Raw genomic sequence first — 23,013 nt, 5'->3', positions numbered from 1 at the left:
ATTTGTTTCTTCCTAATAGAATTTTTGCTCCATGAGAAAATGGCTCTTTTACAGCCCTTAACTCCTGTGTCCCCAGCCCTTAGAATATTGCCGGGCACACAGTTGAAGTTAAATAAACACTGAATGAGCCAATGCACGCAGTTGTTGTCCTCTCTGAGCTCCAGTTTCCCCACCTGTGGTATGGGGATCTAATACCTGGCTTGCAGGGTGGTGGTGAAAATTGTGACATAATGCATGCAGCGTACTCAGTCGAGTGCCTGGTATGCAGGAAGTGCTCAGCAAGGTAACAGTTGTTATCCACCGGGTGGCCCTGGGATGACTCAGATGAGTCGCTGACCACCTCTGAGGGGAGGCCTGCTGGTGCTCCCTGGGGAAGCCCAAGTGGAGTTGCCCAGGGAGGAAGCAGTTGGTGGCCGTTCAGGACTTGCGATGTGGAGCCTCTGCTCTTGGGACTCTGACTCGGAGCCTCCTTTGCAACAGCTGCATTTTGTGTGACAGGTGCCGTGTCTCTGTTGGTTGGAGTCCTGGGCCTCCTGTGGAGCATCAGATGCAGCTCTGACAGTGTCCTGTCTGGGACTTGAGTCCTTGCCCAGACCTCTCTGAGTGGAAGTTCCGTGTGTGCCATGTGTATCAGTTGGGAAAGCTTTTGGCTGCAAGTAACAGCCCAACATACAGTGTTTTGAACAAAAGGAGGTCTATGTGTCAGAGGTAATAGATTTCCGGTATTGGTTCACCAGCAAAATGACATCAAGGCTGGTGTCTTTGTGATTCTCTTGGCTTTCCCTCCAGGCTTGTTGCTTCATGGTAGCAAGATGCTGCTGGGCCCCACCCAATGTGTTTATGATTAGCATAAAGGATGGAAGAAAGAAGGAAGCCATTAGTATCTTTTCTTTTATCAGGAAGGCATAATTTCCCCAGAACCCTCCCAGTGCACTTCTGCTTACATCTCATTAGTAGAACTTCTTAAGGTCAGCCTTATGAGAGGCTTAGGAAAGGAGTAATTAGGTATTGCAGTGGCATGGGAAAAGGATGCTGGAGATGATGGTGAGATCCACCAACGAGTAGTGCCTGCATACTAGGAAATATATATATATATATATATATATATATATATATATATATATATATATATATATATACACACACACATATATATATATATGTATATATAAAATACATTTTTATTGATATCTGAAAGGAAGGGAGAGGGAGAGAGACACAGAAACATCAGTGATGAGAGAGAATCATTGATCAGCTGCCTCCTGCACACCCCCTACTCAGGATTGAGCCTGCAACCTGGGCAGGTGCCCTTGACTGGAATCAAACCCTGGACCTTTCAGTCCGCAGGCTGATGCTCTATCCATGAGCCAAACCAACTAGGGCAGGAAAACTATATTTTAAATTAGATCATTGATTCTCAACTGGAGATAATTTTGTTCCCCAGAGGGCATCTAGAGGCATTTTTTAAAGTAAGATTTTTTTATTGCTTTTTACAGAGAGAGGAAGGGAGAGGGAGAGACAGAGAGACATCCGTGTGAGAGGTGTACATTGACCAGCTGCCTTCTGCACACCCCCTGCTGGGGATTGAGCCTGCAACCCAGGCATGTTCCCTGACTGGGAATCGAACCAGCAACTTTTCGATGCAGGGGGATGATACTCAACCAACTGAGCCACACCAGCCAGGGCTAGAGACATTTTTGTTGCTACAGCTAGGGTGTGCACGTGTGTACATGTGTGTGCATGTGCACACTAATAGTATTTAGTGGATTGAGGCCAGGGATGCTGTTCGACATCCTACAATTCATAGGGTAGCCTCCACCATCTGGCCCAAATGTCAGTAGCGCCAAGGTTGAGAAGCCCAGAGTTAGACTGCTCCAGACACAATCTTCAAATTTGGGGACCATAGTTTAGATGCTTTCCCTGTTGCAGTGACTGAGAAATGGTCAGACTTCTTTGTGATGATGTAGATTATTGGTGCCGGTCCTGATTTTATTAAAGAGAAGGCTGATCCTAGTTGGGGACAGCTGTGTACTGTGTGTCAGAAAGTCTTACTAGAAGGCTAATGTCAAACAGAACTAATTAAGCCTTGTTGCATTTCAGGATCACAGAACAATGACATGAAAAGACAATTTCTGCTGGAGCGACTGCTGGATGCCGTGAAACAGGTAAGAGGAAAGCTCATGTTTGATCTTGAGATCAAGTAGTAGTGTTAGATAATTCATGGGGAAGTCATTTCTGTCCTTCTATATAGACAGACTTACTTACTCTCACGTGGTATCTGGGAACAGTGAGGCCAGTAGTTTCCCCCAGAAAATGAGAGAGCAGGGAAGGCGATCAGAAGTAGGGACAGAGGTGTTCCTCTCTAAAGCCCTCCGGAGACCCCATCCTTCAGGGATGTCCCTTAGAGAAGGGTGTTGATGTGGGTTTCAACTCTTATGGGTACCAACCATGGTGGTTGGGTAGGACTTTGTGAGCATAAGAACAGAGATGAGGAGGAATGAACCATGCCCAGGATTGATGATGTGGATCCTTCAGGGGGGCTCTGCTCTGATTGGTTAATGCTAGTTTGATGCCTGGTTTTTGGCGGGGTGGGAAGTGAGCTTTGACATAAGCTGGCTTAAGTTTGCTTGTCTGCATGTACCACATGCATCATTTATTGCACATTCAACATGTGCTAGGCTCTCTGCTAAGTGCTTTACATTTAATCCTTCCAGCCACCCTGTGAGGTAGTTCCTACAATTATTTCCATTTTATGGTTAAAGAAACTGAAGCTCAGAAAGGCCCAATAACTTGCTTAAGGTGTCACAGTCAAGTAGCAAGCAGAGCTGGGATCCAGCCCTGGGAATTCTGGGTAGCTCACATTTCAGAAGGGGTGACTGACAATCATATGCATGTAATCACATGCTGTGTGAAATCAGTATAGGGAGATAGGAGATAAACACTTTATTAAAGGTGTGTGTTACGTGTTGATTGTGTTAGGTGAGCTCAGAGACTTCACCATCTGCCCAAACTTCGAGGTGTCCTGATACAGTGCAAACAACACAGGCTCAGGTGTAGCTGAGTCAAAGGCCAGTTTCATTTCTTCCCAGCTGTGTGTGCTTGGGCAATTCATCTAGCCTCTCTGGGCATCCTCCTCTGTAATCTGCTCACTGATCTCCACAGGGCTGTTGAGCGAATTGCATTTATTAAAGTAGGGAAAGGCCTGGCCAGCTCTTGGCCCACTGTCAATGAAGAGCACACGTATTTGTTTCTTCTTTCTTTGCTCCAGAAATGGAAAATATGACAAGAAGCACTAGCCAGTTTGGCTCCATGTATAGAGCGTCGGCCTGCGGACTGAAGGGTCCTGGGTTTGATTCTGGTCAAGGGCACATGCCTGGGTTGCGGGTTTGATCCCCAGTAGGGAGTGTACAGGAGGCAGCTGATTAATGACTCTCTCCATCATTGTTGTTTCTATCTCTCTCTCCCTTTCTCTCTGAAATCAATAAAAATATATTTAAAAAAAGAAAAGAAAATATGACAAGAAAATGAGGAGGCAAGTGGAACCACTTTAAGTGTAGTAGTTAGGGTTAGGGTTAGGGTAAATAAATTGGAGCTTATGCCCAGATCTGCCATGATTGGTATTATTATTTGGGGGGAACGAAAGTGTTGTACATGTATGCCTTTTAAAGATCAACTTTATTGAGGTATAATTTTCATACAATAAGATAAACCAATTTTGAGTGCAAAGTTCTATAAGTTTTGACAAATGTATCATTTAAAAAATATATATAATAAGTTCAGGAATCTTGTAAGCCTGCTACTCTTTAAAAGAGAAGAGTGGATAGTGGTGATGGGTTCACAATATTGTGAATTGAATTGTATAACTAGAAATGGTTAAACTGGTGATTTTATGTTTTCTATATTTTATTGCAATTAAAAAAAAATAAAAGGAGAACAGTTTGCTTTTGTTTGTACCCACCCTGGGAAAATTGTCACTTAGCACAACTAGACAACTTGTTTGGAGCATAATTTTTTTTTAAATTTTCACCTAAGGATATGTTTTTATTGATTTTAGAGAGAGGAAGAGAAAGAGAGAGCAGGGGTGGGGGGAAACATCGATGTGAGAGAGACATATTGATCAGTTGCCTCCTGTACATGCCACGACCAGGGATTGAACCTGAAACCTAAGTATGTGCCCTGACCGGGAATTGAACACACAAAATTTTTTGGTGTATAGCACAACACTCCAACCAACTGAGCCATCTGGCCAGGGCCGAAGCGTGATTTGTACTGTCATAATTTTCTAGCCATTCATAACAACCTTGGGCCCTGTCAAAAGGGGACCATCATTGCAGATTTGTGGAAGTTTTAATTATTGCCTATTAAGAGCCCTGTGTTATGGACAGCCGGCTGCTGACACATAAAGTTTCCTAGATAATGTGCAAAAGCTTTGTGCTTCTGTTTTCCTCTTAGCATTGTTTTCCCACAAGGCTCACCCTGTACAAGTGGGAGGGAGATAAGGACTTCCTTGAAGTGGCGGCTGGAAGGCTGGGTGTCCACTGTCTTATGTCTTGGGCTGACACCCAGGACAAAGGGACACACTGACTCGGCACCCAGCGTTTCTGGCCCCGTGTCCCTGGCAGAGCCTGAGGCTTGTGTGGACTATTTTGTGACAGTTGAGTGTCCCATCCCAACAGCTGATCTCAGCGGCTTCTTTTTCTGTGCAGTGCCAGATCCGCTTCGGAGGGAGAAAGGAAATCGCCTCGGATTCTGACAGCAGGTAAATATGTTGCTTTTACAACCATTTGCCTTCAAGAGCATAAAGGTGGCTAGAGATGACCAGCTTCTGTGGCTGCCTCCGCAGCCAGTGCAGTGAGTAAGTCTGGGTGGCCTGCAGCCCGCCTGGGCAGTGACTGCTCTGACGCATTCCCAGCTTCCCACAATTCTCCTTCTTGGAATCTATTGAGGGAATTACTTGAAATACCTGCTGCATAAAGTTACTTGCAGGGAAATTTATATTGATGAAAACTTGGAAATTTAAATGCTTGACAGTTGGGAAATGGTTAATAAAGTGTAGTGCATCAGTAGAGTAGAATATTATGTAGCCATTAAATTGATGTCTGTGCAGAATTTTAAAAAAATATTTTTATTGATTTCAGAGAGGAAGGGAGAGGGAGAGAGAGAAACATCAAGGATGAGAGGGAATTACTGATCAGCTGCCTCCTGCACACCACCTATTGGAATTGAACCTAGGACCTTTTAGTCTGTAGGCTGATGCTCTATCCACTGAGCCAAACGTGCCATGGCTGTGCAGAATTCTTTTAAAGCAGAAAATGCATATGTAGAATTAAAAATGATATATTTAGTAAAAATAATGAGAGCAGGATACACAATTATATGGATGCAAAGTGATCCTAGTTATGTTAAACAACTCTGGCAAAAAATGTACCAAAATGTGAACAGAGATAATATTGGAAACCTTTATATTTCCTGATATTTTTAATATTTTTTTTTAAAAAGGAGAGTCTTTTATTTATTTTAAAAATTTATTTGTTGATTTTAGAGAGAGGAAGGGAGAGAGAAAGAGAGAAACATCTCTTTGTTGTACTTATTTATGCATTCATTGGTTGTTTCTTGTATGTGCCCTGACTGGAGATCGAACCCACAATCTTGGCGTATCGGAACAATACTCCATTTGACAACTGATCTAACCAGCCAGGTCTATTTTTCATATTTTATACTGTGATTGTGTTTCTTTTATAATTTAAATAAACTCCTAAAAGTTGCCATTCACCTTCATGACCCAGGAAAGGCTGACATAATCACATAAGTTTGTAACATTGGGAGGCGACTCAAAGGTTTGGGCAATGTGGAGAGACACAGGCATTTGCTGGAAAGTCTGTGTCAAGTCAGCAGCGCTGACTCATGCCCTGCAGCGTGGAGAGTCAGGAGGCACGTTCCTGCAAAGGAAGCGAAGGGAAGGGGACATCTTGTTCAGCGCTCATCACATCCTGGAGACTTTCCACGTCCCGCATCCTCTTACGCCGACCCACCCAGCTCCCACTTCTCTTCTCTGTCCTCTCACACCCTTGTTCTCTGTGACACTTTGCCCCACGGCATCCTAATAGAGCCGTGGGGACCATTTGAAACTGGTGCATATTTAAGATGGTACCTTCTCCCTTATATTTCTGTCCCTCTTTGTTTTCCCCCATGTTGCGTAGGACTCCCTCCACGTCCCGCATGGAGTAGGGTTCAGTATCTGAAAAAAGACACGAGATAATTTTGCAATATTGGAGGACCAGGCGGGCAAGTCCAACTCAAGGAGAGGGACTTCCACCTAAGCTCAGGCTGCTCCGATCTTTTATTGAGGTCGGGGTAGCCTTAGGTAAGGAGATTTCAATGACACATGAATTAGCTCATTGGTAGACAATTTCCAGAAATGGGCAGAGTATCTGATCAACAATAATCAACAAGGATCTACACAAGTATCTAAGGTGGGGATGATGCTTTAGCTAGATTAACTGGGTGGTGTCTTAATTAACTGGGTGGTGCACAGCCCTGACCTTTGCTAGGACTTTCAAGCCTTGACTTTTGCCAGGACTTTCAAGGGCTACCAGCTTTTGGGGGGTCTCTGTCTAAACTCAGCTAGTGAAGACAATGAATGGACTCCGGCACCCCCATAACACTTACCACCAACTCGCACTGCACGTTGTGCTTTTCTATTCCCGTACCGTAAAGTCAGCTCTGTGTGGGCATGATGTTATTATGCTGTCTTGTTCACTGACGTAGTCGCAGTCCCTAGAAACATCTAGAACAGGGGGTGGGCAAACTTTTTGACTCGAGGGCCACAATGGGTTCTTAAACTGGACCGGAGGGCCGGAACAAAAGCATGGATGGAGTGTTTGTGTGAACTAATACATGTTAACACTGCTGCTGGTGAAGGAGCGGAGGGGAGAGCAAGAGAACCCTCCGCTCTTTCGGCTCCACGGGCCGGATAGAACAGCTGAACGGGCCGGATCCGGCCCGCGGGCCGTAGTTTGCCCACGGCTGATCTAGAAGGTGCTCAGTGAAGATGCGTGGTCTGGTTGAGTGTGTACATTGCATCGCACCATAGTCAAGTGTTTAAATAACTGTGCCACCACAAGGCTTGTCAGCTTTGAGGCAAGGGGAGCTTCTCCATTTTCTTTACTTCTCAGCGTTTTGCACAAACATTGTATACCTGTCACGCATTAGGTTCTCAGTGTACGTTTGTGGCATTAGATCATTAGACTGAGGTATTGCTTCAGTTCTCCCAGCAGTCTGTTGGTGTGCCCTGGGCAGGCTGGCACAAGAGTGCATGGACAGTCATGGCTTTGAATCCTGGCTCCTCCTCTTTTCAGCTGTGTCCCTTGCCTGAACCCAAGAATTAGGTCTACTGTGATACTGTGATTTACAAAAAGATATACATTTGTTCTTTGTCCCCATTTCTGGTACTGAGCTCCTAAGACCCCTGGGATTTTCAAAGTGATGATATCCATAAAGGTGTCTTGTTATTCACCATAGTGACTTTTGGAAAGCACCAAAGGTTAGGGACTAGTTTCCAGGAGAACCATATGATTAGAGGGATGGAACTTTAGTCCCATACCCGCCTCTGGGGAGGGGAAAGGGACTGGAGATTGAGTTCAGTTGCCAATGGCCAGTGATTCAATCATTTATGCCTGTGTGGCGAAGCCTCCATGAAAACCCAAAGGACAGGGTTCAGAGAGTTCTGGGCGGGGAACACTTGAGTGTGGGGAGAAGGGCCCTCTCTGAGAGAGCGTGGTAGCTCCACGCCCTTCCCACTCACTTCACCCTGTGTGCTTCTTCCACCTGAGTTCTATCATTTCCTAATAAACTGGTGAGCTAGTAAGTTAGATGTTTCTCCGAGTTCTGAGAGGCCCTCTAGCAAATTAATCAGACCCAAAGACCGGCTCATGGGAACCTCTGAGGTGTATAGTTGTCAGTCAGAAGCACACGTAACAACCTGGAGTTGCATCTGTCGCCTGAAGTCAGGGGCTGGTGCAGTCTTGTAGGACTGAGGCCTTAACCTGTGGGATCTGACACTGTCTCCAGGTAGAAGTGTCAGAACTGAGTTGAATTGTAGGACACCCAGCGGTGTTGGAGAATTGCTTGGTGATATAGGGAAAACCCAAACATTGGTATCTACCTAGCCAGTTGTAAGGATTAAGTTACATGCAGTGTTTAAAATGCCAGACATGTAGGAGTGTTAGTTTTATTCCATACTAGAGGCCCGGTGCATGAAATTCGTCATGGGTAGGATCCCTAGGTGTGGCCCGCTATCAGGGCTGAGCAGGATCTTCCAGCTGCCGGCTGGGGCCTTCCTTCCCCGGCTGCCGGCTGTCGGCCAGGGCCTTCCTTGGTTCTGCGCCGCCCCCTGGTAGTCAGCACACATCGTAGCAGCAATTGAACTCCTGGTCTCCTGGTTGAACTACCAAGGGGACACTTTGCATATTAGCCATTACACACACACACACACACACACACACACACACACTAGAGGCCCGGTGCACAAAAATTTGTGCACTCGGTGGGGAGGTGGGGGGGTCCCTCAGCCCGGCCTGTGCCCTCTCGCAGTCTGGGACCCCTCGGGAGATAATGACCTGCTGGCTTAGGCCTGCTCCCGGGTGGCAGAGGGCAGGCCCAATCCCTAGGTGCAGCCCCTGGTTGGGCTCAGAGCAGGGCTGATTGGGGAGTTGGGGCGCCGCCCCCTGTCATGCACAGAGCAGGGCGTATCAGGAGGTTGCGATGCCACCCTCAGTTACCCTCAGGGTAGGGCTGATTGGGGGGTTGGGGCACCGCCCCCTGTCACACTCAAGGCAGGGTCGATGGGGAGGTTGCGGCGCCATCCCCTGTCACGCACAGAGCGGGCCCATCAAGGGGGTTGGGGCTCCGTACCCTGTCACGCACAGAGCAGGGCGGATCAGGGGGTTGGGGCGCCGCCACTGTCACACTCAGGGCAGGGTCGATGGGGAGGTTATGGCTCTACCCCATCATACACAGAGCAGGGCCCGTGGAGGGGGTTTTGGGGCGCCGCCCTCTATCACCCACGGAGCAGGGCCGATCAGGGGGTTGGGGCGCCTCCACTGTCACACTCAGGGCAGCGCCGATGGGGAGGTTATGGCTCTACCCCGTCACACACAGAGCAGGGCTGGGGGGGTGGGGTTGGGGCGCCACACCCTGTCACACACAGAGCAGGGCCGATCAGGGGGTTGGGGTGCCGCACCCTGTCACACACAGAACCACAGGGCTATCAGGCACAGAGCAGGGCTGATCAGGGGGTTGGGGCACCTTCCCCTGTCATGAACAGAGCAGGGCGGATAGGGAGGTTGTGGCCCCGCCCCCTCTCACACACAGAGCCGCAGGGCGATCAGGGGGTTTGGGCGCTGCCCCCTGTCACACTGATCCCGGTGACAGGAGGCCTCACGGCTCCACTGATCCCGGTGCTGGGAGGCCTCTCAGCTCCGTTGATCCCGGTGCTGGGAGGCATATTACCCTTTTACTATATAGGATAGAGGCCTGGTGCACGGGTGGGGCTTGGCTGGTTTGCCCTGAAGGGTGTCCTGGATCAGGGTGGGGGTCCCCACTGGGGTGCCTGGCCAGCCTGGGTGAGGGGATGATGGCTGTTTGCAGCTGGTCACAGACCCTTCAGGGTGGGGGTCCCCACTGGGGTGCCTGGCCAGTCTGGGTGAGGGGCTGAGGGCTGTTTTCAGGCTGGCGGGTGACTGAAGCTCCCAACTGCTCCTTTTTTTCTTTTTCTTTTTCTTTTTTTTTATTCTGGGCCAGCTTTAGCTCTGGCTCCAGCTCTGAGGCCTCTGCTGCTGAAAGCAGGTATCTGGTTTGTTTGGGTTCTACAATTGAAACACTGTATCAACTCAGCCGGCGGGCTGAAAGCAGGTTTCTGGGGTTTTGTTTAGCTTCTATATTTGTAAGAATGTTTCAAACTGCAAGCTCAGAGGCCGGCAGCGGCAGGCGGGGAATGTTGGAGTCCTCCGTCACTGAAGCAAGCAAGCCTCATGTTAACTTCAAGCTGCCTGGCTGCCGGCTGCCATCTTGGCTGGCAGTTAATTTGCATATTGCTCTGATTAGCCAATGGGAAGGATAGCGGACATACGCTAATTACCATGTTTCTCTTTTATTAGATAGGATAGATAGATAGATAGATAGATAGATAGATAGATAAGGAGGTCCTTGCCCCTTAGGGAGTGAAGTCTGGCTGGGATAGGTATTACTCAGCTTGTGACCCCTACCCATGCAGGTAGTAGACTGCAAAAAGGTTGAAGGGCAAAAGTGAATTAGCGAGCTTTGTTACTGTTCTTTTTTGCTGGCAAAGGAACAATTGAAGATGGGGGATTTCTTTCCTTGTAACTCTGGGCAGAGTTCTCAGTCTCTGGAAAATGGAACTTGTGTACATGTCTCTTCCCACATCATGTCCTCCAGGAATCTAAGCCCGTGTGTACACTGAGAAGATAGAAATAACTAGAAGAGGTTTTCCATGAAAGGCCAAGTGTCATCTTCACATGCATTTCACATTTACTGCCTTAGGAAAAGTTTTAGGCAGGATGTGAGGTGTTGCCTTGTGATTGCAGATCAGCTGGTCGGATGGACAGCAGTAGGAACTTTTGAAAGACTGTCTGCCAGGGCTCAATGGTAAAAAGCAACAGAAATCTGTTCCGATTGAGGATATTGTGACCTTAGGGAATTGATAGCAGGCCAGGTTTGGGAACAGGAAGGAGTCAGGCAGCTGTGGAAGGCTAGAAACTTGAAGTAGGAGTCCAGAAATGGTCTCCTAGAAGGAATGGTGATCCAATTAAGGCCCTCGCTGCTGGAGTGAACACCAGCTGTTTTCCGACTCTCTCCTTCTGCTCAAGCTTGGCATTCCAGGGAGGAAGCGCCTGATCGCTCAATCTTACGTCACTTGGCCACCTCCTGGCCATTGGCAGAAGGATCCAGCTGAAGGAGTTTATTGGGACCCCGATGGCTTGTGTAGTGCAAAGATGTCTACTTGGGTTCATCTTCCCATCAAGATAGTATCCAGGGAAGAAGAAATAAACCTTCAAAATGACATCTGGGTGCTGTTAGGAAGGTGGATAAATAGAGGGTGGCCAACATGCCCAGCAGTTGTCCCCTGTTGCTGCTCTATTGGGATGATAATCTTTCTGTGACAGCCTTGTCTGGTTTAAGAAATGCTGATGTTTATGTCATCAGTCTTATTTGATCCTCAAAAGAATCCCAGGAGAACAAGAGGGGGATCATTTTCGACTTTCACGGGCATACAAGTTTGGAGGCTGGTCCCTGGTGCAGCATTTATTTGCTGTCTCCTGGGCACACGCCTTGGTTAGGTGGGTCGCATGGTTGGTAGGTAGTAGAACAGGACTTTATGTTCCCAGTGTGGTCCTCACTCACTGACACTACATCCCCTTTTGTTCTTCTAGCAGAGTTTCTAGCAATTACTTAACATTATTTTAAGTGTTAAAGTCACTGCATTAAATTCCTTTCAATTGCTTAGTGGCTCAGTTACTAGTATTTTCCTTTAAAATCTCTTTGTCTTACTGATATTGGGGGAAAGACTTGGTTTGGTGTTGACAATATTAAGTTGCATTAGATGAAATTGCCAATATTTGATTGTTTTTGACCTATAAAAACAACAGCATCATACAGCTCAGAATAATAATCTCTAACAGCCGCTTCTCTTCAAGCAGAGTGTGCGGGTTCCAGGCTCAGTCTCCCTTTAGGCTCTCTAGAGCCCATCATGCAGGCTTCCTATTTGCAGTAGCAGTAGAGTTTTCCCCGTAAAACAGGCTTATGTGAAGAAAGCGAGTCACATTCAAGACAAGTAACTAATAATATCTCAGATGTGACAGAAGTGGCAAGGTGTTTGTGACTGGAGTTTGGGAAGAGTGCTGGTAGGACTGAAGCTGATGTTTGGTTTTTGGGCCTACGTGGTGCACAGTATTTACCTGCTAAAACCAAAATGCCAAGTGTGAGTGTGCAGGCCCATGTGGGAGAAAGATTTGTTTGATCTTGCAGAATACTATGGGGCAAGATGCAACTGCCCTCACCTGAGTGTGAAACAACATTTGCACAAAGGGGAGTGACAGGCAGGGCTTGCTTTTTCCTATCAGATTTTGTCCTTAGAAACCTCAGAGGAAGTGGGGCAGGCGCTGGGCTCCATGATGCATGTTTCTCTTCGTCCTCCCCTCTCCTTCTCCCCCTCCCCTCTCGCTTCACGAGTTTGTGTGTCATCCTTGCACAGGGGCCATGCTAATCTTCCCTGTATCGTTCCAGTTTTAGTATATGTGCTGCCGAATTGAGGGCTCTCTTCATCCTTTTCTGTTGGCATTGTTTTCTGCTCTTTTTTCTCCTCAGAACAAAGGCCCATTCTTGTGCTTCATTAAAATTACTCACATTCTGTCAGTCAGACTTGGCCTGTGGAGAGGCTGTAGCGTATCTCTTGATATAATGGACCAGGAACTCAGCAGGCCCTGGAAGTTTCCTCAAAGACTAGGTACGTTATTGTTTCACAGAAGCATCTTCCTCCCACGTGGAATTACAGAACATGATCTGGAAGTTTTCTTTTGGAATTATAAATAGGAACCCAAACTGCAGGGCAGAAGAATGAGTGTGGACTTTGGAATTTAGACTCTGAATCCTGGCATTGCCATCCCGGGTCGTGTTGGACTGTGGGCAAGTTTCTAGCCTTCCTGTGCCTCAGTGTCCTCATCCATAAGCAGGGATAGTAGTACTAACATTTACTTTGTAGAGCTGCTCTGAGTTCACGTTAGAACGGCCTGGCAGCTAGTAAGTTCCAGCTATTGTTATAGTCATCAGAGTTTTATGTCTTGACACTTGGCAAATAAATATTCTCTGCACACTGGGTCTCTTTGCCATTATGGCTTTGGGGATGAGTCTCAGAACATTTAGAAATTGCAGGTTTTTCTGACCCTTTCATTGGACTGTCAGAAGAAATCAGAGAAGAGCATTTTTTCTCCTTTACAAGCCTGCCAGGGGAGAGGGATTGTTTTGGTGATTTTTCTGTACCTGTTGAGGAATTAGGAACATTTTTGAACTTTTTAGAAGGAAATCAGCTGCCCTTTGCTGTTCCTGATATTGTTCTTAGCGCATGTATTCCTCGGGACACTTAGGAAACCAGATGGCTTTTCCAGGCATTCCTTTTCCTCTGTTAAATGTCTCTGGATCTTCATGTGATTTTTACCTTCAGTTGCCACAAGTTTCTTACCAGCCTCTTATTAGTGTGAGGTGTTGACTAGATGTTTTAATTCTTCTCAGCCTGGCGGAAAATTCTGAGGTTCATTGATTAGATTCTTTATTCCCCACCCTGAGTACTTTATTTCCACTTTGAGACTCTGTAGTAGGTGGTTCTACACTGCATTTTCTTTTATTTTACTATATTGATCAAACGAATTGATTTTTTCTTTAGGAAAAAGAGTATTTTTAGCAATCAGGGAACTCTAGGACATTTAGCAAGTCTGAGCACATTTCCAGGCCTGAATTCTAACAAATATTTATATTGTTTATATTGATAATTGTTGAGAGTAGTGCTTGGCCCATTGGAAACAATATGTAAGCGCTGTCAGCACCACCCTGATAGGGGAGAGAGGCCATGAGCATGAAATATGAGCTTTGGTATCAGACATACTTGTCTATTGCCCACATGGCCACAAACCACCAGTTACCAGCTGTGTAATTTGGGACTTAGCTTCTCTAGACCTCTGTTGCACCGTCTGGAAAATCAGATGATGATCATGTTGTCCATTTCCTGGGGTTGTAGTGAGGATTAGATGTAATAATGTTTACTTGGCACACCCAGTAAGAACTTAATAAACTTAATATGTTTCCTCTCTGTGTCTAGACATACCAGTGTTTTGGCTGATTTGGAAACCGAAGGCTAGAATGATTGCTCATTAGCTCCTCCATTCAACAGATATGTACTTACAGATCACTATGCTGGCATTGGGGATGCAAACTGGATGAGATGGTTGTGTCTTCAAGGAACTCAAAATTGAGTCAGGGAAATAGACATGTAAATTGTGGGCAGTCATGGTGGCCTGTAGTAATAATTACATAGTCCAGACGTGAGAGGTGTGAACAGGGTCCTTAGTGGTCACATGGGCAGAACGGGAATTCCAGGCAGCAGGAATAGCAAATGCGAAGGTACAGGGATGTGCATGAAAACGGTGGAATCTTAGATGATTTGCCTTGTGTGTTGAGGAGTGGGCTGGAAAGTCATTACTAGATTCTTCTCTTGCTGTCATGGGGAAGTTTTGAACTTCATTCATTAGGGTGTTCTTTCTTTTTTTAAAAATCCTCACTTGAGGATTTGTTTTCATTGATTTTTTTTTCTTTAGGGAGGGAGGGAGAGAGGAAGAAAGAGAGAGAAAGAGAGAGAGAAACATTAATTGATTGCCTTCCAGGGATCGAACCCACTACCTAGGTATGTGCCCTGACCAGAATCAAACTCCCAGTCTCTCATTGTCTGACCAGCTGAGTCACCCAGCCAGGGCAGGGTATTATTTCTTAAATTATGGCTATTTGTATACCATTTTCACAATTATTGCCACATCTGTATACTATATGAGCCAGAGATTGGTTGAGGTGGAATTTCAAGGACCTGTCTACTCTGGTCTTGTCTTATTTAATACCATCAGTGACTTCAGAGATTGATGGCTTGTTACAGTTTTATCTTTACACATTGAAATGATTAACATAAAAATTGTTCATCTCTGTTCCCCCTAAAATCAGGTCATGTACTATATACACATAGCAAAGTGTGGTGTGGGTAAGTAAGAAACAAAGATAGATAAGGACATGACTACATTTCAGGAGACTAGCTTTCTGTTGTGGATGCCAAGGGTTTGAAAGGGGTGAGATGGGTCTTGGAGAGCAGCAAGAGGTGGCTGTGCAGTGGAAGTGGTTGTATTGGGGGAAGACATAGGATTGAGAAGCCTTAGGACTAAGCATTGATAAGACTGGGAGGTGCTGGATGTGGCCAGAAATCAGAACAAATGTGTGTTGTTTTGAACTTTTTTTTTTTTTAGCAAGCTTTTGGTGTGGAGTTTCTTTCTCCTAGGCTATGGACAATAGTCAAACTTGGAGATATTGGCCAATGACTTAGTGTCACATTTATGTGTGCTTATTTCCCATTTATTCACTCCTGCATCTAGGACTCTTGTTTTTCTCGATGCTCTTTCCCCTTTGATTTACTAGTGGAACATTCATTTGATTTCTTTTTACATGCCTGTTGGCCATCCTCTAACCTTCACACTTACAGTATCTTGAAAACTACTGCCTTGTGAGTTTTCACTATTATCAAGTTTATTTTTTTGTCTACTTTTTTTTGGTCTTTTTATTCGCTACCATATGTTCTTCTTCCTCCCTTTGGGTAACTGAAGTTAATGATGAGGAATTATTTGTTTTATGCCCCCCCCCATGTTCTTATAGTCTTTTAAAAAGAAAATATACACATATATATACACACACACACAGGTTTTATTGCCAGTGCTTTATAAAACTTGAATTATGTATATAAATGCTCTGCATCTGTGTTATCTCCCTTAGCATTACCCTGTCAAAATCTTTCTAAGTTACAGTTCTAATAATTATTTTTAAAAGGCTGCATTATACCCCTGACCGGTTTGGCTCAGTGGATAGAGCATCGGCCTGCGGACTCAAGAGTCCCAGGTTCAATTCCGGTCAAGGGCATGTGCCTTGGTTGCGGGCACATCCCCAGTAGGGGGTGTGCAGGAGGCAGCTGATCGATGTTTCTCTCTCATCAATGTTTCTAGCTCTCTGTCCCTCTCCTTTCCTCTCTGTAAATATATATATATATTTTTTAAAAAGGCTGCATTATATTATACAATGCAGATGTACAAACAGTTGCCTATGAAGTAATACTTTGTGTCCAATTTTTACTACTATAGACAATGAAACAATAGACATCCTTGAGCATCTTTTCTTATATTGTGAGGGTTTTATTTCTTTAGCTTACATTTCGAGGATGTTGGGTTGCTTTGTCAAAGAGAATATGTGTTTATTTTTAGTAGTTGTGGTCAGGTATTTTTCTAAAAATTTCTACCAGCAGTGCAGGAGACTACCTTTTTTCTTTCTTGCTAACAACAGTTTTGAGTGTTGTTTTGAAGTTTTATTAGTCTAATGGGTAAAAGTTGTAGCTCACTGTTACTTTAATTTGCATTTCCTTGATTGCTAATGAATTTCAGTATCTTTTAAAAAAAATTTTCCCCCCTTTTAATCCTCACCCAAGAATATTTTTTTCCATTGATTTTTAGAGAGAGTGGAAGGAAGTGGGGAGGGAGAGAGAGAGAAAGAGTGAGAGAGAAAGGATAGAGAAACATCACTGGGACAGAGACATATCAATTGGTTGCCTCCCACATGCACCCCAACCACGGGTAGGGATCGGACCTGCAACCCAGGTATGTGCCCATGACCGGGAATTGAACCATGACACTCTGGCTGACACTCTAACCACTGAGCAATACTGGCCAGGGCTAGATCTGTAGTTTTAAAAATGATTGTCCTAAATTGGTTTCTTAGCATTGTGGTACTTTCTTGGCCATTAGTAAGGTTGAATATCTTTTCATATGTTTATTGGCCAACTACATTTCCTTCTTTTGTGGTTTGTTTATCTTCCTTAATTTTTAATTTTATTTTTTGAGTTTCTTGTCTTTTTCTTTTTATCCATTTGTAGAAAGCCCTTCATGTACTATAACTATTAATCCCTTTTCAGTTATATGTGCTGTAAATATTTTCTGTCATTTATTTGTGAAGTGCCTTTGTGAAGTGCCTTTGTTCTAGCACTTTAAGTTCACCACGTTTGCTGACTCCTGACATTCCACTTTCCTGGATTATAGGAGAGGGCTGTTTATGTAGTGGTTTTTAAAATGTGCCAATGCCTGTATATTAACAAGATTTTTAAAAATAAAGTTGTATAAAGCATTTAAAAAAATATATATAATTTATTGTTTTACTATATTTGTAATATCTTTTTGTTTGTTTGTTTTTTTGTTAATCCTCACCTGAGGATATTTTCAATTGATTTTTAGAGAGAGTGGAAGGGAAGGGGAGAGGGGGAGAGAGAGAAACATTGATGTGAGAGAGACTCATTGATTGGTTGTGTTCCGTATGCGCCCTGACCAGGGCTGGGGATTGAGCCTGCAACCGACATATGGGCCCTTGTCTGGGAATTGAACCTGAGACCCTTCAGTCTGTGGGCTGACACTCTATCCACTGAGTCATTCTGGCTAGGTCATTTTTGTGATATCTTTTGCCATGTAGAAATTTAAAAATTTTATGAACCTTTAAAATGTTGGTTTTAAAGTATCCTGTCCTGAGAGTCTTTTGTATTTTTCTCTATTATTTTAACATTTTATTATTTTACACTTTTATTTTTCTTTGATGTAGATCTGCCTGGAATTTAGTTCTGTCTGTGTTTAGAGATAGTTTACTCTTATTTTCTTTCAGCCCTATAGCTACTGGTGTCAGTGGTTAAATAGCCCACTCTTGCCCATTAGAATTGAGGTGCTACCATTATTATATATAACATATTTTCATATTTATTTGGGTATTTGGGAGTCTCTGTACTGCTCCATCAATTTGTTTATCCTTGTACTAAAGCCACACTGTCAAGGCCTCCTTGTGATTATTGTTGGAATTGTATTAAATTTATACATTAATTTGGGAATAATTGATATTTTAATTTTTCCATTCAGGAAAGTTGTATTTCTACTTATTTTGATCTTTATACTTTTTAAGACCATATTATGGTTTTCTTTATACAGGACTTGTATCTTTCCTGTTAAAAATATGATTTATTTTAATTTTTTAATATTGTAAATGTAATTCTCCTCTCCCACTTTGTCTACTTGAAAAAGTCAACTTTTAATGCTATAGTTTTTGTTATTGTAATTTTTTATTCATGAATTAGAAACATTTTATAACTTTTTATAGATATGCTTTTTTCATGTATCATTATAATCCAAGCTTTAAAAAATTGCTATTTCAAATTCTCCATAAATATTTTAAATAGTTGCATGATTTTTCCTCACCATAACTTTTAAACCATAATTCTTCATTCTTTATCTAAAGCTCAAGGTAACAGTATTTCTGGTTCTTGAGTCGTGGATTCTTTTTAAATATTTCTTTTAGAAAAAGTGCTACATTTCAGAAAGGCATAGAGGTAAGAAAGATATCACCAGTACTTCTTTTACCAAGTAGCTCTTAATTTTTCACATACTTCCCTTCAGAATTAACGCCCCCCCCCCCCCTCCACACACACACACACACATTTTGGAGCTAGTTAGAGGTGATGGCTGTACAGCACTTTTTAAATAAATGTTTATATTGATTTTTAAAGGGAGAGGAAAGTGGGGGGAGGGGGGGAGAAAGAGAGAGAGATGGAGAGAGAGAGATGAGAGAGAAACATTGGTCGGTTGCCCTCCATATGCACCCGGACCAAACCTGAAACCTGGGCATGTGCCCTGACCGGGAATCAAACCAGTGACCTTTCTATGAACGGGAGGATGCTCAACTAGCTGAGCCACACTGGCCAGAGCTCTTCAGAATTTTTTTTTTAAACTTCCCTCTTTTATTATTTTTTTAAATTATTATTATTTTTAAATATATATTTTTATTTACTTCAGAGAGGAAAGGCGAAGGAGAGACAGAAACATCACTGATGAGAGAGAATCATTGATCAGCTACCTTCTGCACACCCCCTACTGGGGATCGAGCCCACAACCTGGGCATGTGCCCCTGACTGGAAATAGAACCTGGGACCCTTCAGTCAGCAGACCAATGCTCTATCCACTGAGCCAAACTGGCTAGGGCTGTTGCATTGTTTATCTTAAATATTTGTCTGACTTGTAGACTATAGCCGAGGATTGATTTCTGCCAGTAAAATTCATGGTTTAAATGGTGTGAACCATTTTGAAACTTAATTTGTATAACATAAATGTAGGCCATGGTCCATTTCAAATGGTCATCATGTAATGGCCTTGCTTTAGCAGGGCTAGTTGATAATTGTATTGTCTTAAATCTGAGATGTGGCTAATGCGATTAATTGACTGATTTTCATGGGTCCAAGCGACTCCATCCCGGGTGACATTGGAGCTTCCACTTGTGGGCAATCTAGTCCATTCTCATGCTTCTACTTAGTTTTTTCCAAAAGGTTCCAGTAAAGCTGTAACGTAAGAAAAGGATTAATTTGAAATATACCCTTCTGTCGCAAGGGTAATGTGATGCAGTTTGTAAAAATGCAGCATTTATTACTGATCCTGTCTGTCCTAAAAAAAAAAGCACAGATTGCCATAAAAAAAAGCACAGGATTCTCCGGAATCTCATTACATACTAATGTGGCAGGTTAAGTAGTCTTGAAATATAGGACAACCCTCAGGAAAACCAGTGCTTGCAGAATTTTATCAGTGAACTAGTTAAGCTCATGCCGTGTCCAGCTGTGCTGGTGGGTACTTTTACATTCAGCAGGAGGACATTATTTCGTTTTTCATTTATTAACTCCTTCACTCTTTCCATCAAACCTTTACTGAGGACTTGAGGGGAGGATTTTTTTTGTTTGTTTGTTTTTAAAACAACGTTATTGAAGTCTAATTTGCATACCATAAAAATCTAAACTTTGTAAGTGTACTAGTACGATGCAGTGATTTTTTTAAAATCGTAAATCCAGTTTTAGAACAATATTCTCATTATGGCCGAAGTTCTCTGGTGCCAGTTTATCCTTGATTTCACTCCTAGCCATGGGCAATTACTAATGGGCTTCCAATTTCTTTTTTTTTTTTTTTTTTATATTTTTTATTGAGTTTTTACAGAGAGGAAAGGAGAGAGATAGAGAGTTAGAAACATCGATGAGAGAGAAACATCGACCAGCTGCCTCCTGCACACTCCCCACTGGGGATGTGCCCGCAACCCAGGTACATGCCCTTGACCGGAATCGAACCTGGGACCTTTCAGTCCGCAGGCCGACGCTCTATCCACTGAGCCAAACCGGTTTCGGCCCAATTTCTATATGTCGACCTTTCCTCAACATTTCGTGGAATCATACGATGTGTGCTTCTGACTTCTTTCCCTTAGCATAACATGTTCAAGGTTCATCCATGTTGTGGCATGTGTCAGGACTTTATTCCTTTTATCGCTAATAGTATCCCATTGTATTGCTAGACCACGTTTTATTTATCCATCCCTCTGGGAAACAGCTGTATGCCCTAAAAACTTGAAGTGATTTCCTTGCTTGGTGCTTTTTGCACATATTAAAACATTCACTGTTGATTAAGTGCCCCACTTAATTAAAAACCATGACCCAATTCATTAATGTCTGTATAATAAAGCTTAGGCTGATAAATGCCAGGGAGGCAGCCAACCCACCACAGTCATGCCAGAGAGCACTTAGCAGAGAGCATTCTTGGAAATAGGAGAGCCTAAGGTGAGAAATAGAGAGCGCCACAAGTGGGTGCCCCTTTCATTGTGCAGGAATTGCCATGTAACGGAATAAAGACGAGAAGAAGCCCTGGCCAGTTCACTCAGTGGTTGGAGCGTTGACCATGGAAGGGTTGCAGGTTCAATTTCCTAGTCAAGGGCACATACCTTGGTTGCGTTTCAACCTGACCAGTCGGGGCGCATGTGGGAGGCAACCAGTTGATCTCTCTCTCTCCCCCCCCCCCCCCCCCTTCACTCTGAAAATCAATGGAAAAAATATCCTCTAGTGAGGATTAAAAAACAAAAAGATGAGAAGAAATGAAAAACCTTAAGGTGACATAGTTATAAATCAGCACCTATATAGTGTGCTCACCACAAGCTAAAGGACTGTAGTTTCATGTGTGTTCTCCTTGATTCACTGGTCTTAATTGACCTGGATTTGTAACCCAAATCCAGGTCAATTAAGATCTCCCTAGGGGAGAACTCATTTTGGTCACATTTACCGCAGTAGCCAGCTTTGATCATTGGCAGTAGTAGCCCAGAATGCTGGGGTGGATTAGTGATGTGTGTCACAGGCACAGAATTGAGAGAAAATGTTGGTATTTGCTGATTCTGTGCCAGGGTTTTCTGGTGTAGACAGAGGACCTGAGTAAAGGTTGGGTTTATGAGGCAGAGGACTTTTGTCATAGGATAGAGCATGTCTTTGTTGGTGCTATGGGGTGTAGCAGAAACTAGCTCGGATCAGCATGGGAGTGGGGAGGGCCTGGAGTACAGATGGTGCTGCTAATTACGTACTCTATGTATGCTGTCTCTTCAATGTCTTTAAGCCTCAGTTTCTTTATGTGTAAAATGGAGATAATAATACCTACCTACCTTACCTATATCATAATGTTGGTGAGAGGAGCTAATGAATCAGTGGTATGAAAATATTTTACCACCCACAGAACAATAAACCCTTGGAGTGTTATTACAGGTGTGGGAGTAGGTGGAGCAGGAAATGCCTGCAGTTAGGCAAGGTTGGAAAGGATGTGGTAGCCTCAGGGCCTTTGCACTGGGCCCCTCTGCCCAGCCTGCTGCCTCTTGTCATATCCAGGTTTTAACTCCAAGGTTACCTCCATTCAGGCCACATAATTTAAGCTGGTTCCTGCCCGTTCTCCACTTACCACCTCATCCTGTTTTATTTTCTTCAAAGTTCTCATCAACTAAAATGGTTTGGTTAGCCTACTTGTTTGTGTATCTTCCCTGTTAGAACTGTGCAAACATGATGAGGCAGAGACCTTGTGTGTCTCACTTGTGTATCATCAGAGCCTAGAATAGTGCCTGGCACATTGAAGTTCAGGGTTTCTTAATATTTGTTGCACAAGTGAATGGAAGGGTCTCTGAAGTCCACAGACCCAGTTGGACTGAGGGCCAAGGAGTGCTGGGAGGATTGGTAAGAATAGAGGGTAGTTGCTGTGACCTCATCTCTTTGCAAACGTGTTCTTGAATCTTCCATTTCTTTGGTTATAGAGAAATGAATTCAGTTAAATCCACAGTAATTACAACTTTTTGTTGGTAGAAAAGCAAGCAGAGTAATTGTAACTTAATTGAAAATTCCATAAGCTCTGAATCTGACTTCAAAGATAATCTCTTACAACAAAATAAAGAACAAGAATCAGAATTCATATTATTTCATTATTGTATGTAACAGGCCATGAAATTACACAATGTTTCCAATTTGTCAGGCTGGTGAATTCAATCTCTTAAAAGATAATCGTGTTCCTTAAACTACCTGTGATATGAATTTGAGTTGAAATGTGTGAATTGGATACAATGAACACCCACTCCTCCCCACACCAAACGGATTTGCTTTTAAATTGTCTTTTTTCTCTCTCCTGCTGCCTGGCACCAATTCCATGTTCCCTTGTTTCTTGTGAATTTTACTATGCTTCCACCAGTCTAATGATTATGGCTAGATTGTGTGGGCTTCCCTGAGTTATATGAGGTACACAGACATGGGGAGAGGTGTGTGGAGTGGCCCAAGGCAATTACCTGCCTGTAAATCCAGGTGTCTCGTGGGTTCCTTCACACCTGGTGACTTACTGGCTCCCTGGAGATGCGGGGCCACTCTGGTGGTTTCTCCCCTTCACAGGTGGACTGATGAATCATTGGTTCTCTCACAGGGTGACCTGTCTGTGTGCCCAGTTTGAGGCCGTCCTACAGCATGGCTTGAAGAGGAGTCGTGGGTTAGCACTAACAGCAGCTGCGATCAAACAGGCAGCCGGCTTCTCCAGCAAAACGGAAACAGGTACTGCTCGGCCTGATGTGGTGGCCCAGAGGATGCTGTCTTTTCTCTCTCTGTTTATTTTTATTCAATAGTGAGCAAGGCAGTCACTGTGTGGGACTGATGGGGGTGGGGTGGGGCAGGGCGTGGTGGTGCAGAAATCACGGGTAAGGATGCCCGACTTGTCGGTCATGGTGTTGTCTGGCACCTTAATGTAAGTGAAGTCATCCTTTGTGCAGAATCCCCAGCACCACGTGTTGCCGTCTTTAAGG

The 23,013-nt window shown here is 44.0% G+C and overlaps 1 protein-coding gene across 1 annotated transcript in view; it reads left to right on the top strand.

Moving 5' to 3' along the window:
• Window positions 1-23,013, top strand: part of SNX29 (sorting nexin 29) — a 447,929-nt gene that overhangs the window by 23,391 nt on the left and 401,525 nt on the right. Inside the window, exons 2-4 of the mRNA XM_081089509.1 lie at window positions 2,101-2,165; window positions 4,707-4,759; window positions 22,641-22,765. Coding sequence (XP_080945635.1) covers window positions 2,101-2,165; window positions 4,707-4,759; window positions 22,641-22,765 — 243 coding nt within the window. The remainder of the gene's footprint in view (window positions 1-2,100; window positions 2,166-4,706; window positions 4,760-22,640; window positions 22,766-23,013) is intronic.

Source organism: Myotis nattereri (genome assembly GCF_964212035.1).
Source record: "Myotis nattereri genome assembly, chromosome: 4".
Classification (NCBI taxonomy): domain Eukaryota; kingdom Metazoa; phylum Chordata; class Mammalia; order Chiroptera; family Vespertilionidae; genus Myotis; species Myotis nattereri.
This window is presented reverse-complemented; position numbering and strand designations above follow the sequence as displayed.